The sequence below is a fragment of the Scardinius erythrophthalmus genome (assembly GCF_964197995.2).
Source record: "Scardinius erythrophthalmus genome assembly, chromosome: 3".
NCBI classification, from domain to species: Eukaryota; Metazoa; Chordata; class Actinopteri; order Cypriniformes; family Leuciscidae; genus Scardinius; species Scardinius erythrophthalmus.
In genome coordinates, this window is record NC_138223.1 from 9887799 (window position 1) to 9911930 (window position 24132).

Consider the following 24132-nt stretch of genomic DNA (forward strand, 5'->3'; position numbering starts at 1 on the left):
ACAATTAGATGGTCTGTAAACAAAGCACTTGCCTAATTACTTTACTGAGTCTGCAGGCTATGTGGCTCTGTGTGCTTCTGTGCGCAAGTATACACAAGCACAGACCAGGAAAGCAAGCAGAGAATAAGCTGTAAAACAGCTGATCTTGGTGACTCCTGGACCAGGTGGGTAAATTGCGACTGGCGAAATTGCCAGAGTGAAATTTGTGCAAAATTAATTGTACAGAGCAAGGAACATGAATGAGCAAACCACTCACAACATCCTAGCATCAAGGTGGAGTTTTTCATACAAATATCAATTTGAAATAGTGTGCGCATATTCAAACTTGGGCAGGTGCTCCTTCAAAAAAAGTCAAAATCAAAGAAATGAAAAAACCATCACACTGCTTTATCTGCTCCCATAAAACTTTAATATAATGCAACGTTTCGACCACACAAGGTCTTCGTCAGGCAATGAGAAAGACCTTGTTTGGTAATATATTTGCAATATATTAATGTTTTATGGGAGTAGATAAAGCAGTTTGCCATTTTTTTTTTTCATTTCAATGATAACAATTTACATTAAGGTTCAAAACGTTAACATTAGTTAATAAATCAGGAACCATGATCTAACAATGAGCAACAATTTCGAAGCTATTGAAACTCAGGTTAATTTATAAATATACTATTGTCCATTATTCATCTCCTTTCATTAACTAATTTATAAAACTGAAAATGTTAAAAATACAGTATGTGGCATCATTAACAGGCATATTGTTCATTGTTAGTTTATATGTTAACTAATGCTAACGAACTGAACTTTACTGCAATTACTTAACAGGAAAAATATAAATAAAATTCTAGGTAACACTTTATATTATATCTGTTAACATTTGTTAATGCAACGTGACTTAACATGAACATACAACAAACAATTGTATTTTCACTAATATCGAAAAGGTATACGATTTAAAAATAAATGCTTTAAAAATATATAGTGTTCATTATTAGTTCATGTTATCTAATGCCTTTAAGGTGCAGTAAGCGATTTCTGAAAAAAGCTGTTGAAAGTGGATCGGACCGAGCGCCACAACACACTTGTAGCCAATCGGCAGTAGGGGGCGTGTCCACTCATGATGGGGGAGGAGAGAGAGAGAGAGCAAGAGGGAGATTTGAAGAAAGACTGTAGAAAGAGAGATGTCTGAGAGACATTACAAAAGAGAAAAGCTCAGAGGAATATCACTGGAAAAAGAAGGATTATGATCAGGCAAGAGCTTTAGGAACCGCGTTAATATTAGAAAAGCTTTCCAGCCCAGGAGAGATCTAAGCGGGAAGGCCTGAAAACTGACGCAGATGTTGGGTTGTTTCTGCTCCATACTTGAGTAACATTGGTTTTGCAATGTTTCACAGAACTAAGCTCTGCTGTTGGTGTAATGTTAGCTGTAGTAAAAGTAGAGTTTTGAGCGACCCCGTTTGTCTGGAGCAGATGTGCTGCTGGTGACCAATTAACTCTTGCTTGTATATACTCTTGTGTACTGTATGCTAATTTTTTGTTCTTCCTTCCTTGTCATTCGTCATCTTCGCTTTATTTTTCACGAAGCATTATTTTGCTTCGCTTCAGCTATGATAAAGAGACATCCACTCCTGCATTGCATGTTTGCCATTTTAGGGGCGGAGCAATGAAGGGATGGGTGTGTTTGTTTGAGTTGATTTCAAATATCGACAGTGCTTCTCAGAAATCACTTACTGCACCTTTAACTAATGGTAACAAATGAGACCTTACTGTAAAGTGGTACCAGATTCGAAAGCTAAAACAAGAGGAGTGTAGCCCTACATACTTCAAATCATGCCAAGTTCACTTATACAATGGTTGGCTGACACGCTAAGGGCATCAAGTGAAGAGTTTAGTCCAAAATGCATCAGCTATCGAAAAATGCTCATTACTAAGTGCTAATTGGCTAGTTTTGATATCAAGGGAGTTTACATCCCAAGTGAATAGCTGACTCCTTTGGGCCACATTCACGGCACATGTATGCATTTCCAGATTGCAAATTAATTAGCAGCCAGATAAAAGGGATGACATTTTTAGGTTTTAGTAACAGATGGCAGCAATGTATTCATAGACCTTTTAGAGAAATTGCCAAAAAAGAACACAATTTAATTAACAAACCTTCTTTATTTCAAAGAGACTTTGCAACTATTGCCATTGCAATCTATACAGGTATTTGTCATTTAAATGTACATTTACCAAAACAAAGAAATCTGTGAACAAATTACCATTGCTTAAACTAATCAACCCTAAATCAGAGACCAAAGAAAATGAGATAGCAGAAGTGTTCAGGAAAACTATCGACTTCCAATATTGAGTGAAATTGACATGTTTAACATTCTCTGGAGCTCTCCAGAGGGCTGAACTAGAAGCACAGAGATGTCCTAGTTTGGAAGTTCTCAAAAACAAACACTTGGAACGTCTCTGAAAGTTTCCCCCTCCCTCCTCCCTCCCCATCAGGCTTTGCATGCATGCGGGTCTCTGGTTTCACAACTACCATCAAAGCCCTCGATCACAAATTAGTCGTCTGAGTTGATGGATGACCCCGGAAATATCCAATTCAAACTAGGAAAAAGGAAAACTGATGGATAATATTGTAAATTATCAAAAATATTGTTCAACTAAAAGACAGGAAACACATTTCATTGGTTTCTTACTAAGAAGCCAGGGTAATTATAGTTAATTAAACCTAAAATGAAACCAAAACTTCATTACTTAAAATTAAAGTTATTCGGAATAAAATACACTATAATAAAAGTAAACTTTTATTATTTCAGCTAGATGCTGAGGCAAAATGTATTATCTTAATTTGGTTTCAATCGGTGTACTAAAATAACTAAAACAGAAATAAAAATAAATAAAAGCTTACAAAAGAATGATAAAATCAAACAAACTAAAATTAAAATGAAATGGAAAATATAAAAATTCACACTATATGAAAATATTAATAACTATAGTAGCTGATGCTAAAATACTGAAACAAACCATCAATTTGCCTTTGTCTTATTATACAAATAAAAAAGTCTAAAGAAACATTAATTATAAGTTATTTTAAAGATGCACTCAATTTCTTGCCAATTAAAAAATATGGTTTACACAAAGAAGTTAATTATGCATTAGCATTTACTCTAAAAACATGAAATGCAGGCATCTTTAAGAGTCAGTTCAGGTATACAGAAAATATCTCTGTACTGTAGGCATAATTTCACTTCATATCCTGAGAAATACAGGCACTCCAAGTTATTTTATTCATACCACACAGACTGGGGAAGGCAAATGAAACAAATAAAACAGCCTGACTGGGCATGTACGTGTGCAACAGTGCAAAGAATCTGTACAATAAATACAATTCATACATTTCATTATCAGCCGCACGCCTCATTTAACAAAAACGCTCTCTTTGTGCCTAAAGAAACTTGCTTCTGTTGCTCACAGCGAAGGCACAAGGAAACAATAGTTTATGCATGCACTGGGACACTGGGACTCTAGACTGAAGTCTCAATGAATTAATCGCACATGATACACGAGTCTTACACTTCCTCATACTATGCAGCTGCCAATTAATTTCAAGTATAATCATGGAATGCATGTTCCAAATCCAACACACATGCATACTGTATACGTGTGTACAAACCATCAAACACCACAAATCATCAAGAGTGCTCCCAGCTTGAGCATATGGTTAATGCATGAGGTTAAGCATGGTGAAAATGAATTCTGATTATCATTATTAGAGCAACACATGTTTATTTAATTGCATTTGTGAATAATAAGGCTGTTCACAAATTGGTCTGCATATAAGTATATGCTAATTTCTAGAGAGGTAATATGAATAAACAGGTGCTTGAAAGACTTAATAGGAAGTGTCTGTGTGCGTGTGTGCGCGATGATACACCGAACAGCCATAAATATTATGTTGGCACAAACACAGAGAGAAATGGGGAGGAAGAGTGCGAGGAAGCAAAACAAGTTTCAATTCACTCGTATTATGAAAGCACAGGTGTGCAAAGCTTCTAATAACTATTTAATATCATATTTTTAGCTTTTCAGTACTTCGGTACAGTGTAATTTTATTCAACTTTTCTCTCAACTTGGTTCGCTATCGTCGCAATGCATTATGGAATCATCTGCCTTGATCAAAATGAGATATCTTAGAAGGCAGAATAATGTTGCTGCCTACCTTATGAAGCATCCTTCTCATTACCTTAAAATACTGTCTAGGTAGGCATATTCACTAGGTTTTGGAACAGAGCAGTATACCTGCTAATTTAAAGAGCCAATCTAATTTAACTGCTGACCTAAACTGAATTTTGTCGACAGAATGCCAATAAATGCCTCACACTGAAGCCAAAAAAGACTATTTTGCACCATCTGAGAAGACTGTCTGAAAAGACTTTTGTTAAATCTTTAAAAATCATATTTATTAGCCATCGAAAACAAACGGATCCACATTTTACTGTCTTCAGTTGACAGACTTCATTACATTCGTTTTTCAATTCATTTTCTGACAGGTTGTCAGAAATACACAGAAAACAGAAAAACAGTAAATTAATGAGATACAGATAAAATGTATTTTAGTGGCATGAGTGAGTACAGCTTGGAAAGCGAGAAAAAAGAAAATATGCATTTCCTATCTGACACATTACTGAAATAGAGTGTTTGTGTGGGTGCATGCTAATGCTCTGTTGTTTCTTTAAGCAAGTGAGGGCAAAAAGTTTAATTAACACACGATCAAATGTCACTGGTCTGACGCCGCAATTATAAGAACGGATCCTCAATAATTGATTTAATGAAGAAAGAGACGGTGGGGTGTGTGAAGTGATCCATGTTCAATTAATCTTTTTTCATAAAACTGACTAATTATGGGCTTTTGAGTCAGAATTTACTGTAGTATCTGCTTTGAAGAACATACACACACACACATACAGGTCTAAAACTGCATTTAAAAAAAAATATACATAGAGCGATAGATAAAAAACCGATAGAGCGAACAAACGTCAGATTGAACAAACGATAGACAGAATGATAGCTAACACACACACACAGTCCACTCAATAAAAATATGTCTTGAAATGGAACCAATGGACTGATTATTGGCATCTGAGACATCATCAAGGTCTAAAAACATGAATAAACATGCATTAGCTTCCACATATTAAAGAGCGACTCCAAAAGTACCTGTTTGGGCAAGAATGTCTGGCACAATATATGGATGGAGAAGGCATGGATGCTGAATTCAACATGTAATAGTGTTTGCAAATCATTTACTTCCATTTATTTTTCATATTTTCATTAAAAAAAGATATTAAACTAGAAACACAGTAACTGCACAGTCAGTTACCCAAAATATTACCTGAATAACTTATATTTAGCTACAGGATAACAATCTTTTACAGTCTAGGTAGAAAAAAAATAACCCAAAAAGGAAAGTCATTTCAGAGGCGTTATTACATTTTGCTGAAATATTATAATTTTTTTCCTCCTTTGGAAAAACATCCACTGATGAATCATGCGCAATACAACTAGCAACATGTATTTAGAAAGAAACCAGGCTCAATTCTTCTGATTTCATGCTGACTTTAAGCATAAGTCTTGCTGAGTGACAATTAAATGAAGTATACTGTAAATATATAGTCCTTTTTCTTTGTTCAGTGTCCTTTACCCTAGAGAACATCACTCAAGTTATTAATTGAATTCATTTACTGAGTCGGCAGTTGCTAAAGCAATAAACTAAGCAATAAATTAAGCAATAATTCAACAAAATAACAAACACACTTTTGATTTCTAAGGCATATGGCTTTTGTGCCTGAAACTATGAGAGCAATAAGTTTGTGTGTTTTCTTCCATTTTAAGAGGTCAGTTACAATCAAGGTGACCTATTTCTAATGGTTATCTGACAAATTAAAAACGGTACCATGAAGGAACTAGGAAACAAGGTGATATCTACACTGCAATCTAGAGAAAACCGCATACTGAATATGTGACCAATTTATATACGAGCATAGGTGCAAACATTCCAATTTAAATGTAACCTGTTCAATAAAACGACAAGTTTATAGCTGGATATTTATAGTATTACTCACAGCGTAAGTGCATTACATAATTCTTTGTATGACACATTTAAACATGTTGTTGATTGAATTTTAGGCCATATGTGCTTCTCTCGACAGAGTTCTCCATGTATCATAAGGGTGTTTATTGAAGAGGAAGGCTGGCTGTCATATGAGCCATTTTACAGGCTGTTACAAGCTATGATTTTTAGAAAGAGCTAACAAAATAGACATTAAACATATTTAAAGAGCTTTCTTGTCCAACCTGCTAATAAAAAAAAACAGCTTAGACCAGCACAAGTTTCTTTCAATGTTGGACCAGGCTAGTTTAAGGTGGTTATGATGACATGAGAGTGAATAAATCTGAGTAAATGATGACAATTTAAATTTTTTGGTTGAAACAAACCTATAAAAAGTCTGGCAGCATCCAACACAACATTAGGTAGTGACCAGCTACATTTGTCTTTTCAACGGGGTAGCATACTATAGCCTACAATGCTAACATAAAAATATCAACAACTATATTGAGAAATATCAGATGTAAAAGTCACGGTGCTCAAAGGGGGAGATGCAAGTTTGAATCTGTTTGCATTTATTTACATTTTTTCATCCAGAAGTAGCTTTTATGCAAAGCAACTTACAAACAGTACAGTCATCTCTATAATGTCACTGCCACAATGGCAAAAACACCAAAATGGTGAAATATTACTACTTTAGACTACAGCACAACAACCATTTTTCATTCAAGCAACATTTGCCTGTTTTAAAACTGACCTGTCTTTACTGAAGGACATTTCATTGAAGCTGAATTTAGGCAATTCACTGTGTAGAGTGTTTCACAACATATTGCAAAAGCAATGGGGTTTATGTGCAGGTCAGTCAGTTCATTTTTTTTAAATTGATTTTCTGCTCTAATCCAACTGGTGACAATAGCGTTTTAAACCGAGAATAGCAAAAACAAAAATGGCAAACCCTCCAACTTCCTATCACTCTCAATCAATGTTTGAGAATTTCAACAAATTTAACTCAGTAAATGTCCTAAAAAATGTATTTAAAAAATTTGAAAAAACAAACAGCAATACAAAGCGATTAAACAGCTGAATTAATTACCCTATAACGACCCGACCCAGAAAACTCATTTTCGGAGGAATAATTTGTTTTCAGCGGATACCAATTAAGCATTGATTGTGCATATTAAGGTCTACGCTTCATCCATTATGCCAGTATCAGTCACCAGCAGACAAACACACAAACAAACACACAGAGCCATCAACTTTATTCCTTCTCACATAGTTTACTAAGAAAACAAGCCTGTATTGAACATAAAGTGTGCTAATGTTCAGAATGAGTGTCGTTATAAGATTGACGATGAAAAAGAGATATTTTGCACAATGTCCGTGTTACTCATTTCCCAAAAAGCACCATAAAAATGGTCCATACAACATTGCCAAGACTTCTGGAGTCAAATAGTTGATTAACAGATCAAATTTAAGCCATTAATCCCCAAAAACCATTGCTGTCAAATCTACGTGCATTTGTTAAATTCAAAACATTCAGACACTTTGTGATCAGTCACATTAAGAGCAAGAACAATTATTGACATCAAACCTAGCAAAACACATCTTGATGCATGAAAGTGTGCATGTGCGAAAATTATTCTATAAAAAATAATATAATAATACAAAAAAATATATATAATTAAAAAAAAGAATCATTTCCTAACAGATTTCCTGATTTACTGTATGGACAAACAAGTAGTCCGGTCCAAAACCACACCACTGATTTTGCCAAAAGTTGACATGTGGCTCAAACAAACACAGCAATGTTGAAAGTATCTCAACATATACAATTAATTACTGTAATTTAATTACTTTTCCCTTGAAAATGTAAAGTAAGGGATTCGTCTTAATATTTATGTCATTTAATGTCACTTCTGATGTAACTGCATTAAATACTGTGTAGATTTAACATCAAAATGTAACGTCTAATGTTAAAATGTATGCCCCCCCCCCCTTTAAATAAATTGGTCAGTTTAAGAATAATTTATGCAATCTTATATTAGTTATTTGAAAGAATTAAAAGATTTCATGTTTCATGTCTATCCTAAGGTTGATGGGATTTAGAAAGTAATTAGTAATAAGGAATGCAATACTTTTTAGAGAGAGTAATTAGTGCAGTATCTAATTACACTGTTGAAGATGTAACCCAACTTTTTTTAACCCAACACTGCTTATAGATACACATTAAACTGGTATATGAGAAAGTATTTTATTGCTGAAAAAGAAGAATGGTAAGAATGGCTTCGTTCTGCTTTTGTTTCATGAGGCCAAGTCAAGTGAAAGTTTACTTCTCGAAGTTTATTCATCAAAACAAACTTCTGTACTGGGGATTTTTGTTCTAATCCTTTATTGTGTTTGAAGGTTTGTTGGATTTAACTCTACACCATACAGTAAATAATATCACATTTCCATTCCAGTGATACACTGTTTACAGCGGTAATGTGTTCAGTCCTGTGCTTAGAATAAAGTATGACTCATTGCTGAATAAATTCACCATAGAGTAACTATGCTGATTTGAAGCTCCAAAGCTTGAACCTTCTCACTGCTGGCTGAAAAGAGGGCTAGCTTCCTCATAAACAACCACAATGTTCAATCAAAAAACAACTAGAAAGATAACTGAGATTGATTGCCTTGGGTGTCATTCTCTTACTTACTCCAAAGCACGTTGCCCACAGATCTTTGGCTGCAAAGTCATTTGTAAAACAAGTCACTCTCTCCCATTTGCTCCAGAAAATGTACAAATGACAAGAAGATGCCGAAATAGACCAACTCTGATGTTCTGAAGCAACTTGTGTAGATATGCAATTTTCAAACCCATTTTTCCACTGCAAACAAACCATTTACATCTTTAACTGTTAGATGACAGGCTGATCAATGCTGAGTAAACAGATCAAATGAACTTTTTGATAAAATAGATGAAAAGGTAAACAAACAAGAGAAAATAAATGAATCTGTGCACACAAAACTTTTTAATAAAACAGAATAAGTAAACAAATTATGAAAACATTATGGCAGTGTTTTTTTGTGAAATCTCAAAGCTTTTGAGATCTGTGATGTTTCCAAAAGACATCTTGAAACTTGTTTCAATTCTAGCTGTCCTTCAAAAAGTTCCAAAGAGAATGCATTTTTATTACCATGTTCTTGCAGATCCTCTTTTTTAGTTGGCTCTTAAATTACTTCTTAAATTTATTGTGTATATAAGGAATCATCACATTCTAATGTTAAAATTAAGGTTCCTCAATCCTGGAAAAGTACGCATTTTGGACAAAATGCACAGAACAGGCCTGATTGTAAGCTACAGTATGCTATCCTCACCACATGTTGGTTATCCAATGAAACATGTAACAATATTAGCTCCCTAAGACAGAGGAACCTCGCTCCGTCCTCCTCGCCCCTAATTTTCTGTCTCTCTTTATTTGTGTCATTTACACAGATGTAACCTGACATGGCGCACTCAGGTGATTCATTCATTGCTGTACCCAGGTGACTGCCTTACAGATTGTAGAGTTTGCTGTAACAACACAATATAGTGCCCTAGACAGAAATTTACCAAGACCTTTGATCTATTTCAACACCTAGCAAGCTGCCTACCAAGAATTTTAAGGCATCATATTCGCTCTACTGCACCAACATGAAGGCGGTTCCAAAGAATTCAGAATTTCATAATTTAAACAAAAAATCATTCAAACTATAAAATTCAAATTATAAAAAAAAACCCATTTCATTCAATAACAGAAAACAAAAATCTAAAAAAGTTTTGCTAAAAAATTGTTCACTATTTTAAGGTTGCATTAACACAGCACTTTTGGTGCGCGTTCGATTGACATCAGTGTTAGGTTTGTTTGGATGATGTGAACGCAGTTTTTTTCCAAACTGGGGTGTGTACCCGTACCAGAGGGTGGTCTGGGGTACGGTTCATGTGAACTCAAGTACAGTTTGCTGCTGATATGAATGCAGTCTTACTAAATCCCGGAAGTGAACTGCTATTGATGACGTATGAATCGATAAAACTGTGTTTGAGTGTGTTCTCACTCGCTTTCCTGACACGCCAAATGTGAAAGCACCCTTAAAGGAATACTCCATCGTTTTTTCATATTAAACCATGTTATTCCCTTAACTAAGACGAGTTAATACATACCTCTCTCGTCTCAGTGCGTGCACTCAATCGCTCTGGCGCGCGGCGACACTTTGATAGCACTTAGCTTAGCCCAGTTCATTCATTAGGGTCCAAACAGAGATGAAGTTAGAAGCGACCAAACACCTCCACATTTTCCCTATTTAAATACAGTTACACGACCAAGTATGGTGACACAAAATAAAACGTGACGCTTTTCTAAGCGGGTAAAAAGGATAACTATAATGTATGGCGGAATAGCACTTGGGACTCGGGAGCACTTCGACTCTGCGCAGTAATATCATCACTCCTGAAAAGTCCTCTCCCTCTCACTTCTGTCATTAGAACCAACGTGACTTTTTACTGCGTCGAGTCGAAGTGCTCCCAAGTGCTATTCTGCCAAACATTATAGTTATCCTTTTTACCCGCTTAGAAAAGTGCCACGTTTTATTTTGTGTCACCATACTTGGTTGTGTAACTACTCGTGTAACCGTATTTAAATAGGGAAAACGTGGAGGTGTTTGGTCGCTTCTAGCTTCATCTCTGTTTGGACCCTAATGAATGAACTGGGCTAAGCTAAGTGCTATCAAAGTGTCGCCGCGCGCCAGAGCGATTGAGTGCACGCACTGAGACGAGAGAGGTATGTATCAACTCGTCTTAGTTAAGGGAATAACATACACTCACCTAAAGGATTATTAGAAACACCATACTAATACTGTGTTTGACCCCCTTTCTCCTTCAGAACTGCCTTAATTCTACGTGGCATTGATTCAACAAGGTGCTGAAAGCATTCTTTAGAAATGTTGGCCCATATTGATAGGATAGCATCCTGCAGTTGATGGAGATTTGTGGGATGCACATCCAGGGCACGAAGCTCCTGTTCCACCACATCCCAAAGATGCTCTATTGGGTTGAGATCTGGTGACTGTGGGGGCCATTTTAGTACAGTGAACTCATTGTCATGTTCAAGAAACCAATTTGAAATGATTCGAGCTTTGTGACATGGTGCATTATCCTGCTGGAAGTAGCCATCAGAGGATGGGTACATGGTGGTCATAAAGGGATGGACATGGTCAGAAACAATGCTCAGGTAGGCCGTGGCATTTAAACGATGCCCAATCGGCACTAAGGGGCCTAAAGTGTGCCAAGAAAACATCCCCCACACCATTACACCACCACCACCAGCCTGCACAGTGGTAACAAGGCATGATGGATCCATGTTCTCATTCTGTTTACGCCAAATTCTGACTCTACCATCTGAATGTCTCAACAGAAATCGAGACTCATCAGACCAGGCGACATTTTTCCAGTCTTCAACTGTCCAATTTTGGTGAGCTTGTGCAAATTGTAGCCTCTTTTTCCTATTTGTAGTGGAGATGAGTGGTACCCTGTGGGGTCTTCTGCTGTTGTAGCCCATCCGCCTCAAGGTTGTGCGTGTTGTGGCTTCACAAATGCTTTGCTGCATACCTCGGTTGTATCGAGTGGTTATTTTAGTCAAAGTTGCTCTTCTATCAGCTTGAACCAGTCGGCCCATTCTCCTCTGACCTCTAGCATCAACAAGGCATTTTCGCCCACAGGACTGCCGAATACTGGATGTTTTTCCCTTTTCACACCATTCTTTGTAAACCCTAGAAATGGTTGTGCGTGAAAATCCCAGTAACTGAGCAGATTGTGAAATACTCAGAAACAGATTGTGAAATACCCGTCTGGCACCAACAACCATGCCACGCTCAAAATTGCTTAAATCACCTCTCTTTCCCATTCTGACATTCAGTTTGGAGTTCAGGAGATTGTCTTGACCAGGACCACACCCCTAAATGCATTGAAGCAACTGCCATGTGATTGTTTGATTAGATAATTGCATTAATGAGAAATTGAACAGGTGTTCCTAATAATCCTTTAGGTGAGTGTAGATTAATATGAAAAAACAATGGAGTGTTCCTTTAAAAACTCATCTAAGACTATTTTAACCAAAATCTGTTATTTGCCTTACAATTTCTTGTTGCATATTTTGAGGGTTTGACGTATCACACAATTTTGATTTTGATGAAGTAACTGTCAGTCTTTTGCTAGTCAAAACAGGCAAGATGGATTGTATTATTTATGAAAACAGACAAGAAAACAGTGAAACAGTATGTTAGAGAAATGGTTGTATGATACTGTATCATGCTGCTTTTACTTCTTATGTAGGCCTATTACTCATAGTAACAAAATGCAATACATTTCAACTTAGGCAGATTGGGCTTTAGGGGGTTGCTTGGATAATATAAATGCATGTTCTCTGTATGCATTCATATCATCTAAGCAACCCCCTAAAGTCTGACATGTCTCCACTGAAATGTATTGCATTTTGTTGCTTTGTAATTATTACAATACATATTTCAATGATGATGTCGACTTTGCCTTTTTTTTTGGTGGTTACAAACTTGATTTTTAAACTTTGCACATTCAATGCAGCTACTTATAGTATACATTAGACCTACAGTAAAAATGAAAAGAAATCTTAAATGCAATACATGAGTTTGGGCACTGGATTGGTTTTCAGTATTCTTTATGCGATATCAGCATTTGATATATTTATAGATTATGGTTATTGTTGGCTATTGTTTATTCCGGGATGTAAGTGCATTTCTCTGGGTGAAAGCACGCGCTAAATGACTTAATGTAAATATAAATTTCACTTGAATGAGAGACAGGGAGTGTGGAAGTGGTGGGGTGTTTATTGTAATGCTTTTAGTCCCATGCTAGCTATGTTGGCTGTAGCGCACGTTCAATGGAGCAAAATGAAGATAAAGAGCCTCCATTTCGAAGCTTTCTCTAAGCCACCGGGGCCTCTAATGCATCCCTAATGTGTGTAATGTGTGCTTCTGTTTTTGTGTGTTTTTACATGAGAGAAAAACTGTGGCTTGCTACTTAAAAAATGCAAAAAAAAAATTTGAAAAAATTTGTTTTGTCTCTTATTTTTCTGCTTTGGACCAATATTTGGAGAAAAATTAATCTATGATTATGATATGAGGATATGATATTTCCGAAAACAGACAGTCTTTCTACTCTTTATTGCCAGATGGTGTTCTGTAAGTTAAACACTGACAGCATTTCTCTCCCTCTCACACACACACACACACACAATGTAAACACACATCTCTGATTTTGAACAAATTATACCACTTATTTCTGAACAACTGTATTTTACGGAAAATGCATAAAGTCTAACTCTGGACTGTATACACATTTTCAGTTGAAAATGTTGGGATGAACTAGAGTTACTAGATGTAACTCTAAATTTCCATTACACAATTTAATAGCCTTCCCTGTCCTCTACAACCATCATGCAATCAAGTATTAATAGGATTTATAGTATATTTATGGTTTGTTTTTACCCAATAAATGCAGAGAATTATGACTAAATTCATTCTTGAATACAAATACTCTCCAGTGTCACATAAAGGCTGACTTTGGGGTCTGCAGCAGCAGTTCAAGGACAATCAAATGAGATCAGCTTCAGTAGAACAGATCAAATCTCTGCAAAACTGACATCAGTCTGTCTAATTTATTCAAATTTTAATTGATATTAAATTGATTTAAAAAAGTAAGAGAGGCTTCCAAACTCTTTTCAATAATCTCTTAAAGGAGTAGTTCACTCAAAAATGAATCTTCTGTCATTTACTCAACCTAAAGTGATTCCTCTACAAATTTCTCTATTTCATTTAACACAAAATACATTTCTGAAGCATGTTAACAACACACTTTCCATACAATGAAAGCTTTTTTTTCTTGTTCCAACAAAAGCACCATAAAACATCACAAAAGTAGTCCATACAACGCTACACTCTAAAGTTGTGATAGGAACAGAAACTGACTGTGCAGATGAATGTGGTTATCCTACTGCTCAAAAAAACATTCTCTGGCTTAAGAGATCAAGCTGACAAGCTGAAGATGTAACTGTAGTTACTGTATACCCATTAATAGACATTGTACTTCCTTGAAAATAAATTCCAGCATAATGTTACAACAACCATAATGAAATGACCCTTCACAGCTGACAATGCTTTACAATGAACTCTGTTAGAGAGCTACATGTGGCAATTTATCTGTTCAATAAAACACCTTACTCCTGTTGAGTAATAAAAACACTATCTCTGCGTCGCTTTTACAACAGCGAGTTGTAAAGTTCTCAGTTCTTCTTGCAATCTCTGAAAAGCAAAGCTAATGTTGATGCTTGTTTTATTACGTGCTCTTGTCGTGTTCTCGTTTTGCCAGTAGACTCTCTTCTCTGTTTGCCTTTTTTTTTTTTTTTACCAAACAGGCGATTCTCCGAAGGTTCGAGATTTAGTGTGCTCCATGTCAACCTTTCTCATATACCTTTAACTAAAATAATTAGTTTACTGTAGATAGTTTACTACAATAATTTAGTACAAATGTTCAAAAGTTTGGGGTCTATACAATTATTTTGAAAGGTTTATAATACTCGCCAAGGTTGCATTGATTTAAATAAAAAAATAACAGTAAAATGAATGACACTGTGAAATATAATTATATTATATATATATATATATATATATATATATATATATATATATATATATATATATATATATATATATATATATATATATATATATATATATATATATATATATATTCATTCCTGTGATGGCAAACCTGAATTTTGAGCAGCCATTACTCAAGTTATCACATGATTCCTCAAAAATCTATATTTTATGCTGATTCCGTGCTCAAGTAAGTTCCCTATTTTGTAATTCAAATGTATTATTTTACCCATTATTTGAGTATAATATAATGTATTTTTAGCTATATATAAGTATAATATCGTTATCTTAGAATCATGTTAATGTCAAACTATTTAAATCAATCAAATCGAGTCAATTTGTGTGACTAGAGTTTTTTAAAATCATTGACTTTTGAGGTTAAAGGTATAGCGGAGGATTTTCTTTTTCCGGGTGGGTAGTGTAAACTATTGGTCCACCTAAGTGTCAATCATTCTGGTGATATGTAACGTAAGGCCGTCGTACGTGCTCGTTCCTTAGTTTTCGCTTTCTGCGCATGCGCACTTTCAGGTGTTTATGTGTGGTGGTGAGCTAGAGTTACGGTTTAAGCCATTCATTGAAGCTCGCCGTTTCACCGGGTCCTTTGAAAATGTCTGAGGGTTGCAAGAGAAAAAGTTTGTACGAACTGTATGAGAAGAAGAGAAAGGCCTCAGAAGAGAGAAACAAGATCAGAGTGTTTTTGGGAGATTGTTTCACACGATGGCGTGCGCTGAAAACACAGGTTGGGCTTCCCACTGATGCCTCAGTCGCGAAGTTTCTACTCGACAGGTAAAGTTTGGCATGCTATTTGGTGAAAAAGTGCAAATCTTCTTTTGGAAAGTAATCTTGTATGAGTGATGCCGACAGCAACTTGTAAACAGAGCGTGCACGAGGAGAACCTCGCACACGTTTAATAGGCGTTCCCTCTCGGGAGCATGTAGTGTGTTACGCATGTGCATTTTTTCAAAAAGTGGAGAGGGCGGTTCTTATCTAAAATTCGGAAAGATCCTCCGCTATACCTTTAAGTAATTTTATGATGCTATAACTATACTGGTCATAAACAGTAAGTTATGAATCATAGCTTTGGCTTCCACGTGCCCAATTACTAAGAAAACAACTGACTTACACTGCGGCTAAAGCATCAGACGCCTGTGATAAGAATTGTAACCACAGAAATATTGATCAGAATATTTGCACAGATGCACTGCCTTCTTTTTAATCATGAAAGGATCCATTTATCTTTGGGTACTTTGTTATTTACTGTGTCGGTCATGTCATGTGGTGGCACTGTAAACACTTTCATCTGTGAGCAACTGTGAAATCATGAATCTCTTTCAATTAAGCGAGTAAACTTTGATGCTGGTTATGGCATCGTAGGTCCGTGGCTTTAAAAAGCCTGAGTAAAACTCATCTTTTAGAAATGAGCACAGGTCACATTTCATCATAGTCAAATAAAGCAACAGTTTCATTTCTCTTCATATTTGGAGCAAATATTTACAGGCCTCTCCTATCCCAATCATCAGAGACCTTGAGAAAAGAGACAATAAAAAAACACTCATCAGCTTTTAGCTGACTGTGTAAACCGACATGTCAGTTTGCCCTAAATTTATTTTTAATTAATTTTTAATTAATGAGCTTGCAGTTCAAGTAGTGCATGGCACTGAAATAATTCCAATTCAGATAATAAACTACAGTAGTTCTCACAGACTAATCCTGCATAACCGATAAACTCACTCGATGACAAGCAGAAATTGAAAAGATGTTAATGTGGCACTTGCACAATCCTGCATAATAGGAAACACGGCCTTCTGGGCTTCCAGAAACCAATGAATGGTGCGAATGCGCACATTGCAGAGGTACCACTTCTATTCAAAGGCAAAGTAGGCACTTGAACATGTAATATTTGATAAAGATGTACTAATCTCATCATTTAAAAACGCTGAAGAAAAAATCTATTGGTGTGAAAGCTGATTAGTAACGATGGAAAGGCCTCTGTCAAAACTCCAATCCTCTGACTCAAAGCCAATGCTACAGGCATAAACAAGTAACAAAAAAAGACAGAAAGAAAGAAACAGAAAAAGAAGAAACAGCTGAAACCAATTTCAGAGTGGAGGAATAGAACAATGAGGAAATTAAAGAAAGGGTTTCACATGTAAATTCAAATCTAAATTGCTCTGTGTGAAAATGTTCTTATGTCGTCTGGCTTTGATCTTATCCCAAATAAGATTCATTATTGTCAAGCCGACAAATGTGCTAACTTTCAGTTGAAGAGAGAGAGAGGGGGTGGAAAGACAGGATGTCGAGCGCATCTTGTACATGTAATGATGGCCTGATAATACTTAAGCGCGGAAGGCAGATGTGTTCAGACAGGCAGAGCGAATTAAATCCAAGTGTTTATTGCCAAGCATTTCCACCAAGCTCTTTAATTCATAGCAGTGAATGTGAGCAGTTATATTGTTGTTTGTAATGGACCACCTGTCAGAAAACTATCAAAGTTATTTTTTCTAATTATTCAAGATGATTAGCCTACTATAATAAAAAGTGGTTAGCAATAAACTAATTAAGTCACTCATTTACCACTGAAATGAAGAGGTTTATACTCATTTGGCCACTTTAAAATAAAAGAGTCACAAAGGCTTTGGTTAATGACAGTCTGGGTCGCGACTGGGGGAGGGACGGGTCTACAACCGGACAATACAAGCGAACAATGAAGGCACAACGGCTTCTGGGGCCCGATACGAACGTTGCAGTCATGCATAAACACACACACAGTGGCATAACAAGGCACCTCGAAATACTTTAAGAGAGAAACATGGTAAAAATGTGCAGAGGAAAAGGCAGGGAAGAGAGCCAAAACAGAATAGATTAGGACCAAAGCATATGCACACATCATTCCCAATACAGTATAAGTAATTTCCTTCAGCATTGCGTGAAAAAAAGACACAACATCAGAATGTGCAGCAGTTTGCAAATACATTGATAGCCATTTCCATGAGGAGTTTTTCATAAATGGTTTTACATAAAAGTAGAGATGCAGCACAAATAAACTAATAAAGCACAAATTAAAGTTTTTTATTTAGCCGAAAACCAAAATCGAATATAAAGATTCATTACCTAAATTTGGTTAATTAAAATCTTTATGATGTTCAATGTGTCATGTTTTTAGGTGGTAAATTACACCAGTCATGGTTAAGTTCTTTGACAACAAGCCGCCTTCAGTTGAACAAATTTTACATTACATTGCTACTCAAGCATCATTTTTGGTCACGGTGAAGTATGTCCATCACTTGGCTTGAAATACATTAGGAGGATTTAAAATCATTACCCAAAACACTGGCTTTTCCCTATAACTCGTTTTGACATGCCTATTTCGTGCACACAATGTGGATAGGGTAAAATAGAAACACATGTTGTACCTAAAAGAAATCAACAGGATTTTTGACAAATGTTTAAAATTAGGTAACCATACATGAGACTCCATGCATATCATGGTGGCCTCCATGTTGAGTTATTGTTATATTTTTAACATCTGAGGTAAATTACAGTAGTATGGATATTTCATTATGGCTATTAGGGGTGGGAATCACAAGGTACCTCAAGATACGATATAACAAACTCGTACTTCTATGGGTAAAAGTTTACTATCTGAAAGTCTTTTGGGGAGGGATCTACATACCAACTTATCACAATCATTAAACTGTCACAAAAAACAATAGAACAGAAAACTGATTTTCTTCGTAGAGATTATGAAAAAAAAAAACAATAGTGAAATGCACAATAATAAACCCAAAACAAATTAACATACCATAATCCAATAGTACAAATGACTCAACCAACAAATATAAATACAAAATGAATAGTCAGGATGATATGAGCATGATGTCGAATGCAATGAATGTGGTAATACTTATATGCCACAGTCCATAGGTGAAAGAAGAACTCTTCTAGACAATGTAGATGTACATAATTATTCAACAGTCCAGACCAAATTCAATACTCCACACAGCAATTCCAGACACAAGCAGAAAACAGTTCTTATCCTCTTGATTAATATCCCGTTTCGATGACCCAAGGCAAATGAGATATTATGCAGGTAAATTAATCCTATTCCCAACATGTACTATGAAGTAGAAAATGGACCATTGGCACAAAAGAGGGTAGGTAAAATGAGTCCTTCTACAAACAAAATATTAAACATTATTATAAACCTCACCAACAATGGAATACAATTTATTCAGCCACTATTGAATGTAAAAAAAGAACCTTACTTTGATTGAGCATAAAAGGGTACGTTTCCCAATCAGGACATCAGTAAAGGTAAGGTTACCAGAGGGAAGCCATGCTTACCAAACGATACACGGCTCACGATACCGATAATATCACGATAAAGCAATTCTGCGATAATCAATATCTAGACAATTCTATAATGATACATCACAATATCTGTCTAACTATGAAAACAAAATGCCTGTGAAAAGGTTAAGTGCGGGTTTTCTCTCTTTATTCAAGTCCAAACTGTCAGAAAACAGCACAAAAAGTTTTTCAGTCTGTAAATTAAACTGAACATTTTAAGTAAATTCAAACATTTCAATGAGATCAAGGTGGTGGCATTGCAAGTGGCTATGCATGTTCGTGGTATTGCCCGTGCACTTTACTTTTACCAGGCAGTTCTTGTATATCGCATACTCTTTATCGATTTAATTTGTCCCATCAATGGCATAAAAGGAGTCCAGACTTTATTAAAAGTGGCTGAGGCATTTATTATTTCACTCATACTTCTGTCTGATATCCTGTTAAAAACCTCTTTTTCTTAGGCTAGGTAACTTATGTTCACGTTTCCCTCATTACATGTGTTGAGCGCCACCTCGAGAAGCCATGAAGTAGCGATGTTGGGAGAAGGGAAATCTATTTAGAGCGCCTTATTTTATTAATTAAAATATTGATATTTGGCGCCAGCATATCGATTCTCGTATTGCACGGAGGACAACGATATATTGCCCTATCGATATTTTGTCCCACCCCTATAACAGTGTCACGTAAATTATATTAAAGCTCAGATAAAACTATTTTAATATTGTACATAAAACATGCGTGAGATAATCACTGAGCTGTCAACCACAACATTGCAGAAATATAAACCATTCTAAAAAAAAAAAAACCAGAATCTCCCCTATGTTGCTCTATGAATATCGTTGTCACGGCCGGTGTTACGACAAACTCTGATTAACATGGAAAGGTAACCTTCTATCGCATTTGGTCTGGTAAGGACAGGGCTTCAGAGTCACCCTAGCTATTGAAGATTTTTACATTTTCTGAAGAAAATGCCCTTCTTAAAAAAAAAAGTCTATAGGATTTTTTCACCCACAATGTCTAATGCTAAACACAATCTCCTAAACAAGTCACATGACTTGAGGTATCACTCATATCCATAGCATGAACAGCGTAGACTGAGCTACATGTCAATATTCAAAACTTTACTTTGAATAATAGCACTAATGAGCATAATGAGTCTTAATTTACTTTGACTTGATGAACAAACTGTGGAGGATTTGTTTGGATATTTATGGTAACTGGAGAGTTGGAAGGCAGTATGGGGTTTTAGTGTGCCAGAGGGAGCATGGCAGGGATTGTGGGGAAAGTGCAATACGTACTGGAGTGTGGCACTGGGTGTAATTCTGAGCAGTTCTTATTCAGTCCCTGCAGGAGTTTGTCATCCGGGATCAAAAGCCCATCTGACCAGAGCGGCACAGAGAGAGGCTTCAGACACAAGGAGCAGTTTTCATGCCGCGCCATCCCTGCCAGGGCCCGCGCACACGGGCACGCGCGCACACAGACAAGCAATCACATCAATCTTGATTTCTTCCATCATGCCTACACTCTCTCTCTCGATTTCTCCGCGTTTTTACCTCCCTCCATCATTATGTTCTCCTCCACTCCACTTTCTTTCCCTCTCTTCCTCTGCTTTAGCTAACACACAGGCTTTTCTTTCCATTTTGATTTGATAGACATCCCAGTGACCCTAAAACTGTCTCTTGTGATGGATGTAAAAGGAAGAGCATGGTAAAGAGATGCCAGTGCTATCCTCCGTAGAGATCTACCCATCCAAAACTACCATTCCATCCATCCTTCCCCTTTCTTCTTTCTGCACTGCTTCCTCCTTTTCACGCTCCACTCCTCTTTAACATCTGCACTCTTTCTGCTTGTTTCAGCCCACATCCCTTCTCTCATCCCATCTCTCTTGCACCTCTCTTCTTCATCTGATTCTCTGAGGGAGCTCAGTAGCGCATCAAGATGTCAGAGCGTTCGAATGCAAACATTCATCACTGACGTGCATTGAGAGCGTACACACAAAAAGCCACTAAGCGACTGACATGCCTGGCAAGAGTCATAAATACAGAGAGCGCAGCCAAACAACTCGGGACGACGTGTGACAGTTATCAAAAGTTTCAGCTTTTGGGACTGAAGCTTTTTAAAAATCGGTTTAGGATTAAAGGAAAACCCACAAAGACACTTGTTGATGCATGTTGTGTGTTCAGCAGCTCTTTTCATTCACTATAAATTTAATATTAGTTTTTTTTGTTTTTTTTTTAAGATGGAAGAAAATACCATGCCCTGCCTCATATTATTAACAGCTTCATGACAGAACAACTGAAAGAAATCCGATTAGGCTCGAATTGCATTGCACAGAACAGCAAGTGTCCCATACGATTCCCACGACTTTTGATTAATGAATTTCCAAGAATTTGTGTCTCGTCAGTTAATACTTGGGATTGTGGCGTCATTTACTGATAACAGAGCAATTTCTTGCAGAAAAAATGGTTCAGATCTTTTCATGACACTTATATAATCTGAAAATTGTAATCAATTTAAAACCTATTTTTCATTACTTGTCAGAATTCTGCTCTCAGATAAACAGATCTTACTATCTTTTTATTTTTAAATAAACAACCTTCAAAAATAGTGTTATTACATGCTGAATTGCTGCTTCACACTTACTGTGAATATCATATTACTGGTTTCCAATTTTGTCTATAATAGGCTCTAAATTCTTTCCATGACAGTGATTTAGAAGTTGAGCTTACGTTGGACATTTTCTTGCAAGTGGCCTGCTTCTAAATATAACTTCTGAATAACAAATGTTCAATTTTATTCAAAACTGAAGCTTTGCATGATGTGAGACACAAATTTTTGAGGGATTTCAGGTTTAAAAAGAATAAATTTGATTAGAGAAATCTGATGCTTGCACTGGAATAAAACTAGTATGATGCTTGACAAAGCAGGATGACTGTTTCTGCCATTCTCTGATGGCATGTGATCAATAACCTTCTGACCTCCTTAAGGTTGGGGTTTGGGCCACATCCAAAGCCATAGCGAGACCTTGACATTAACACAGGGAGAAAGCTGAGTCTGCAAGCACGCAGAGAAAGTGAGAGAGGAAAAAGTGCCAGCCACCAATGCTGAAGAAAAGTCACAGGAGTGGGTGTTCTTGTAACTGTTTTGAGTCGAATGCATTCATGCGTTTGCATTAATGCAACCTTCAAAAGAAAGACATATGAATTTCACAGCCCCAATGTTGAAAAGCCCACGGCATCTCCATGCCAAATGCGCTTAATACGGTGAGGCGTCGCTTGCAATACAATCATACTTTTGAATCTTTTAATCTTGCTGCCATTTTAAAGACTGAGATGCTCCCACGCGTGGCACGCAAAATCTGTGCTCTGCTTTAAAACATCCTAATTCAATCAGTAACACACCGCCCCCCCCTTTGAAAAACAGCCTGCCGGGTACCAGAGCGACCCAGCTGGCACCGTATGCAGTCTACAGCCTGATGAAGCCGATTCCAGTCAAGGCTTAACTGAATTCTGCTCTGAATCATAATTCTGAATCTCAGTGGGTCATGTCCTTTCCTTCACACCCTTTCTCTTTCACACGCCTGCACTTCGTAAATGCATGCATCCTGCTCCCTCTACTTGTCAGTTTGACGTTCAGTCAATACGACTTGTATGTGACCTGAGAAAATGTGCGTGTTGACAGCATATGACCTTTACCGCTTTTGTTGAGACACACATAGGCACGATCACCCACCCCTCTCTCTCTCTCTCTCTCTCTATGTCCCTCACTCTGTTCATCTCTCTTTCTGTGTCCCCATTTTCTTTCTCTCTTTATACGTCCCTCTTTTCCTTTCTATCCATCTCCCCCTTCTCCTTCTGTCTAGCCTGTGCCCCCCTTTTTCTCTTTCTAGTTCTCTGATACCCTTAAATGGCCTAAATGCTTAAATTTACCTCATAACTTGGCACAATTTCATACAAATACATCCATTTTATACATGCAATGATCATTACAATCAACTTTTAAAAACATGGAGTTGGTAAAATCTTAAACATTTCAAAATTAAATTTCAAGCCCTGAGTAAACAAGTGAAGTTATGGTAGCTATATAACTCTAAACTTACCTTGAGCGCGCAACATGTGGGTATTCCAGAGGAACACAAGGGCAAAAATCCAACCCCACACCCTGCACCTCGCTTTCCCCGTCATCGCCTTCCTTGTATTTCCTTGAGTGTGAATAATCCCTTTAACTTTGCCCTTGGTAAGAGGGCTCTGACACTCGGAGAAGCTGGAATCTGTACCCTCGGCAGATGTGGAGGTTTGTGAGAAAAGAGTAAAGTGCGCGCTTCGCTTCACCGCATTTACGAGGCGATTCTCATTCATCCCGCACGCCGGAGAGTTCAGCTCAGAGTCCGCGACTTTCCCGGTCTCTTTACTTTCATGTCTCATGGCTTTCTGAAAGCCCTCATCCGCGCATTTAGCACTGAAAACGATACCTTCAAACCAAAAAGACCAAGTCTCCGTACACTGCTCCAAAATGAACGCACATCCATTCGCTAAGCGCGAGCTGCTCTCCTGTGTCCCGAGACGGCTCATGATGTTTCAGTATTGATTCCAGTTAAGTATTAATACGTTTGAGTGTACCGGATTTAATTTATCCGCTTAGAGCGCCAATATCTCCTGTAAACCCACGTTGTTTTGACGTATTCGCAGTTCGGATTATCTACCCGATCATTTCGAGCAATTTCACGGCATTCAGCCAGTCTTGAAGAGTCCCTTACAATCCATATCGGTGCTCATTAGATGTGCCTTTATCCATTTGTTACAGACCGCGGGAAACTGCTTGATTAATCTGGTCAAGTGTAATGTTACCCAGAGGACTTTATGTATCCAACAGGTTAACCATGCAGGACGCAAAAAGAATCACATAAGTCAAGAACGTCCAGTACAAATTCCTCGTAAACGAATAAACACCTGTGAACAGAAAAGGCAGACGTCATGAGTATG

The 24132-nt window shown here is 36.9% G+C and overlaps 1 protein-coding gene across 1 annotated transcript in view; it reads right to left on the reverse strand.

Moving 5' to 3' along the window:
* The window catches only part of LOC308688923 (protein sidekick-1-like), a gene marked incomplete at its 3' end in the record, with an annotated part of 148797 nt that overhangs the window by 123899 nt on the left and 766 nt on the right, over positions 1 to 24132 (reverse strand). The window contains exon 2 of the mRNA XM_081362359.1: positions 23250 to 24099. Within this exon, the coding sequence (XP_081218485.1) occupies positions 23250 to 23721 (472 nt within the window). The 5' untranslated portion in view covers positions 23722 to 24099. The remainder of the gene's footprint in view (positions 1 to 23249; positions 24100 to 24132) is intronic.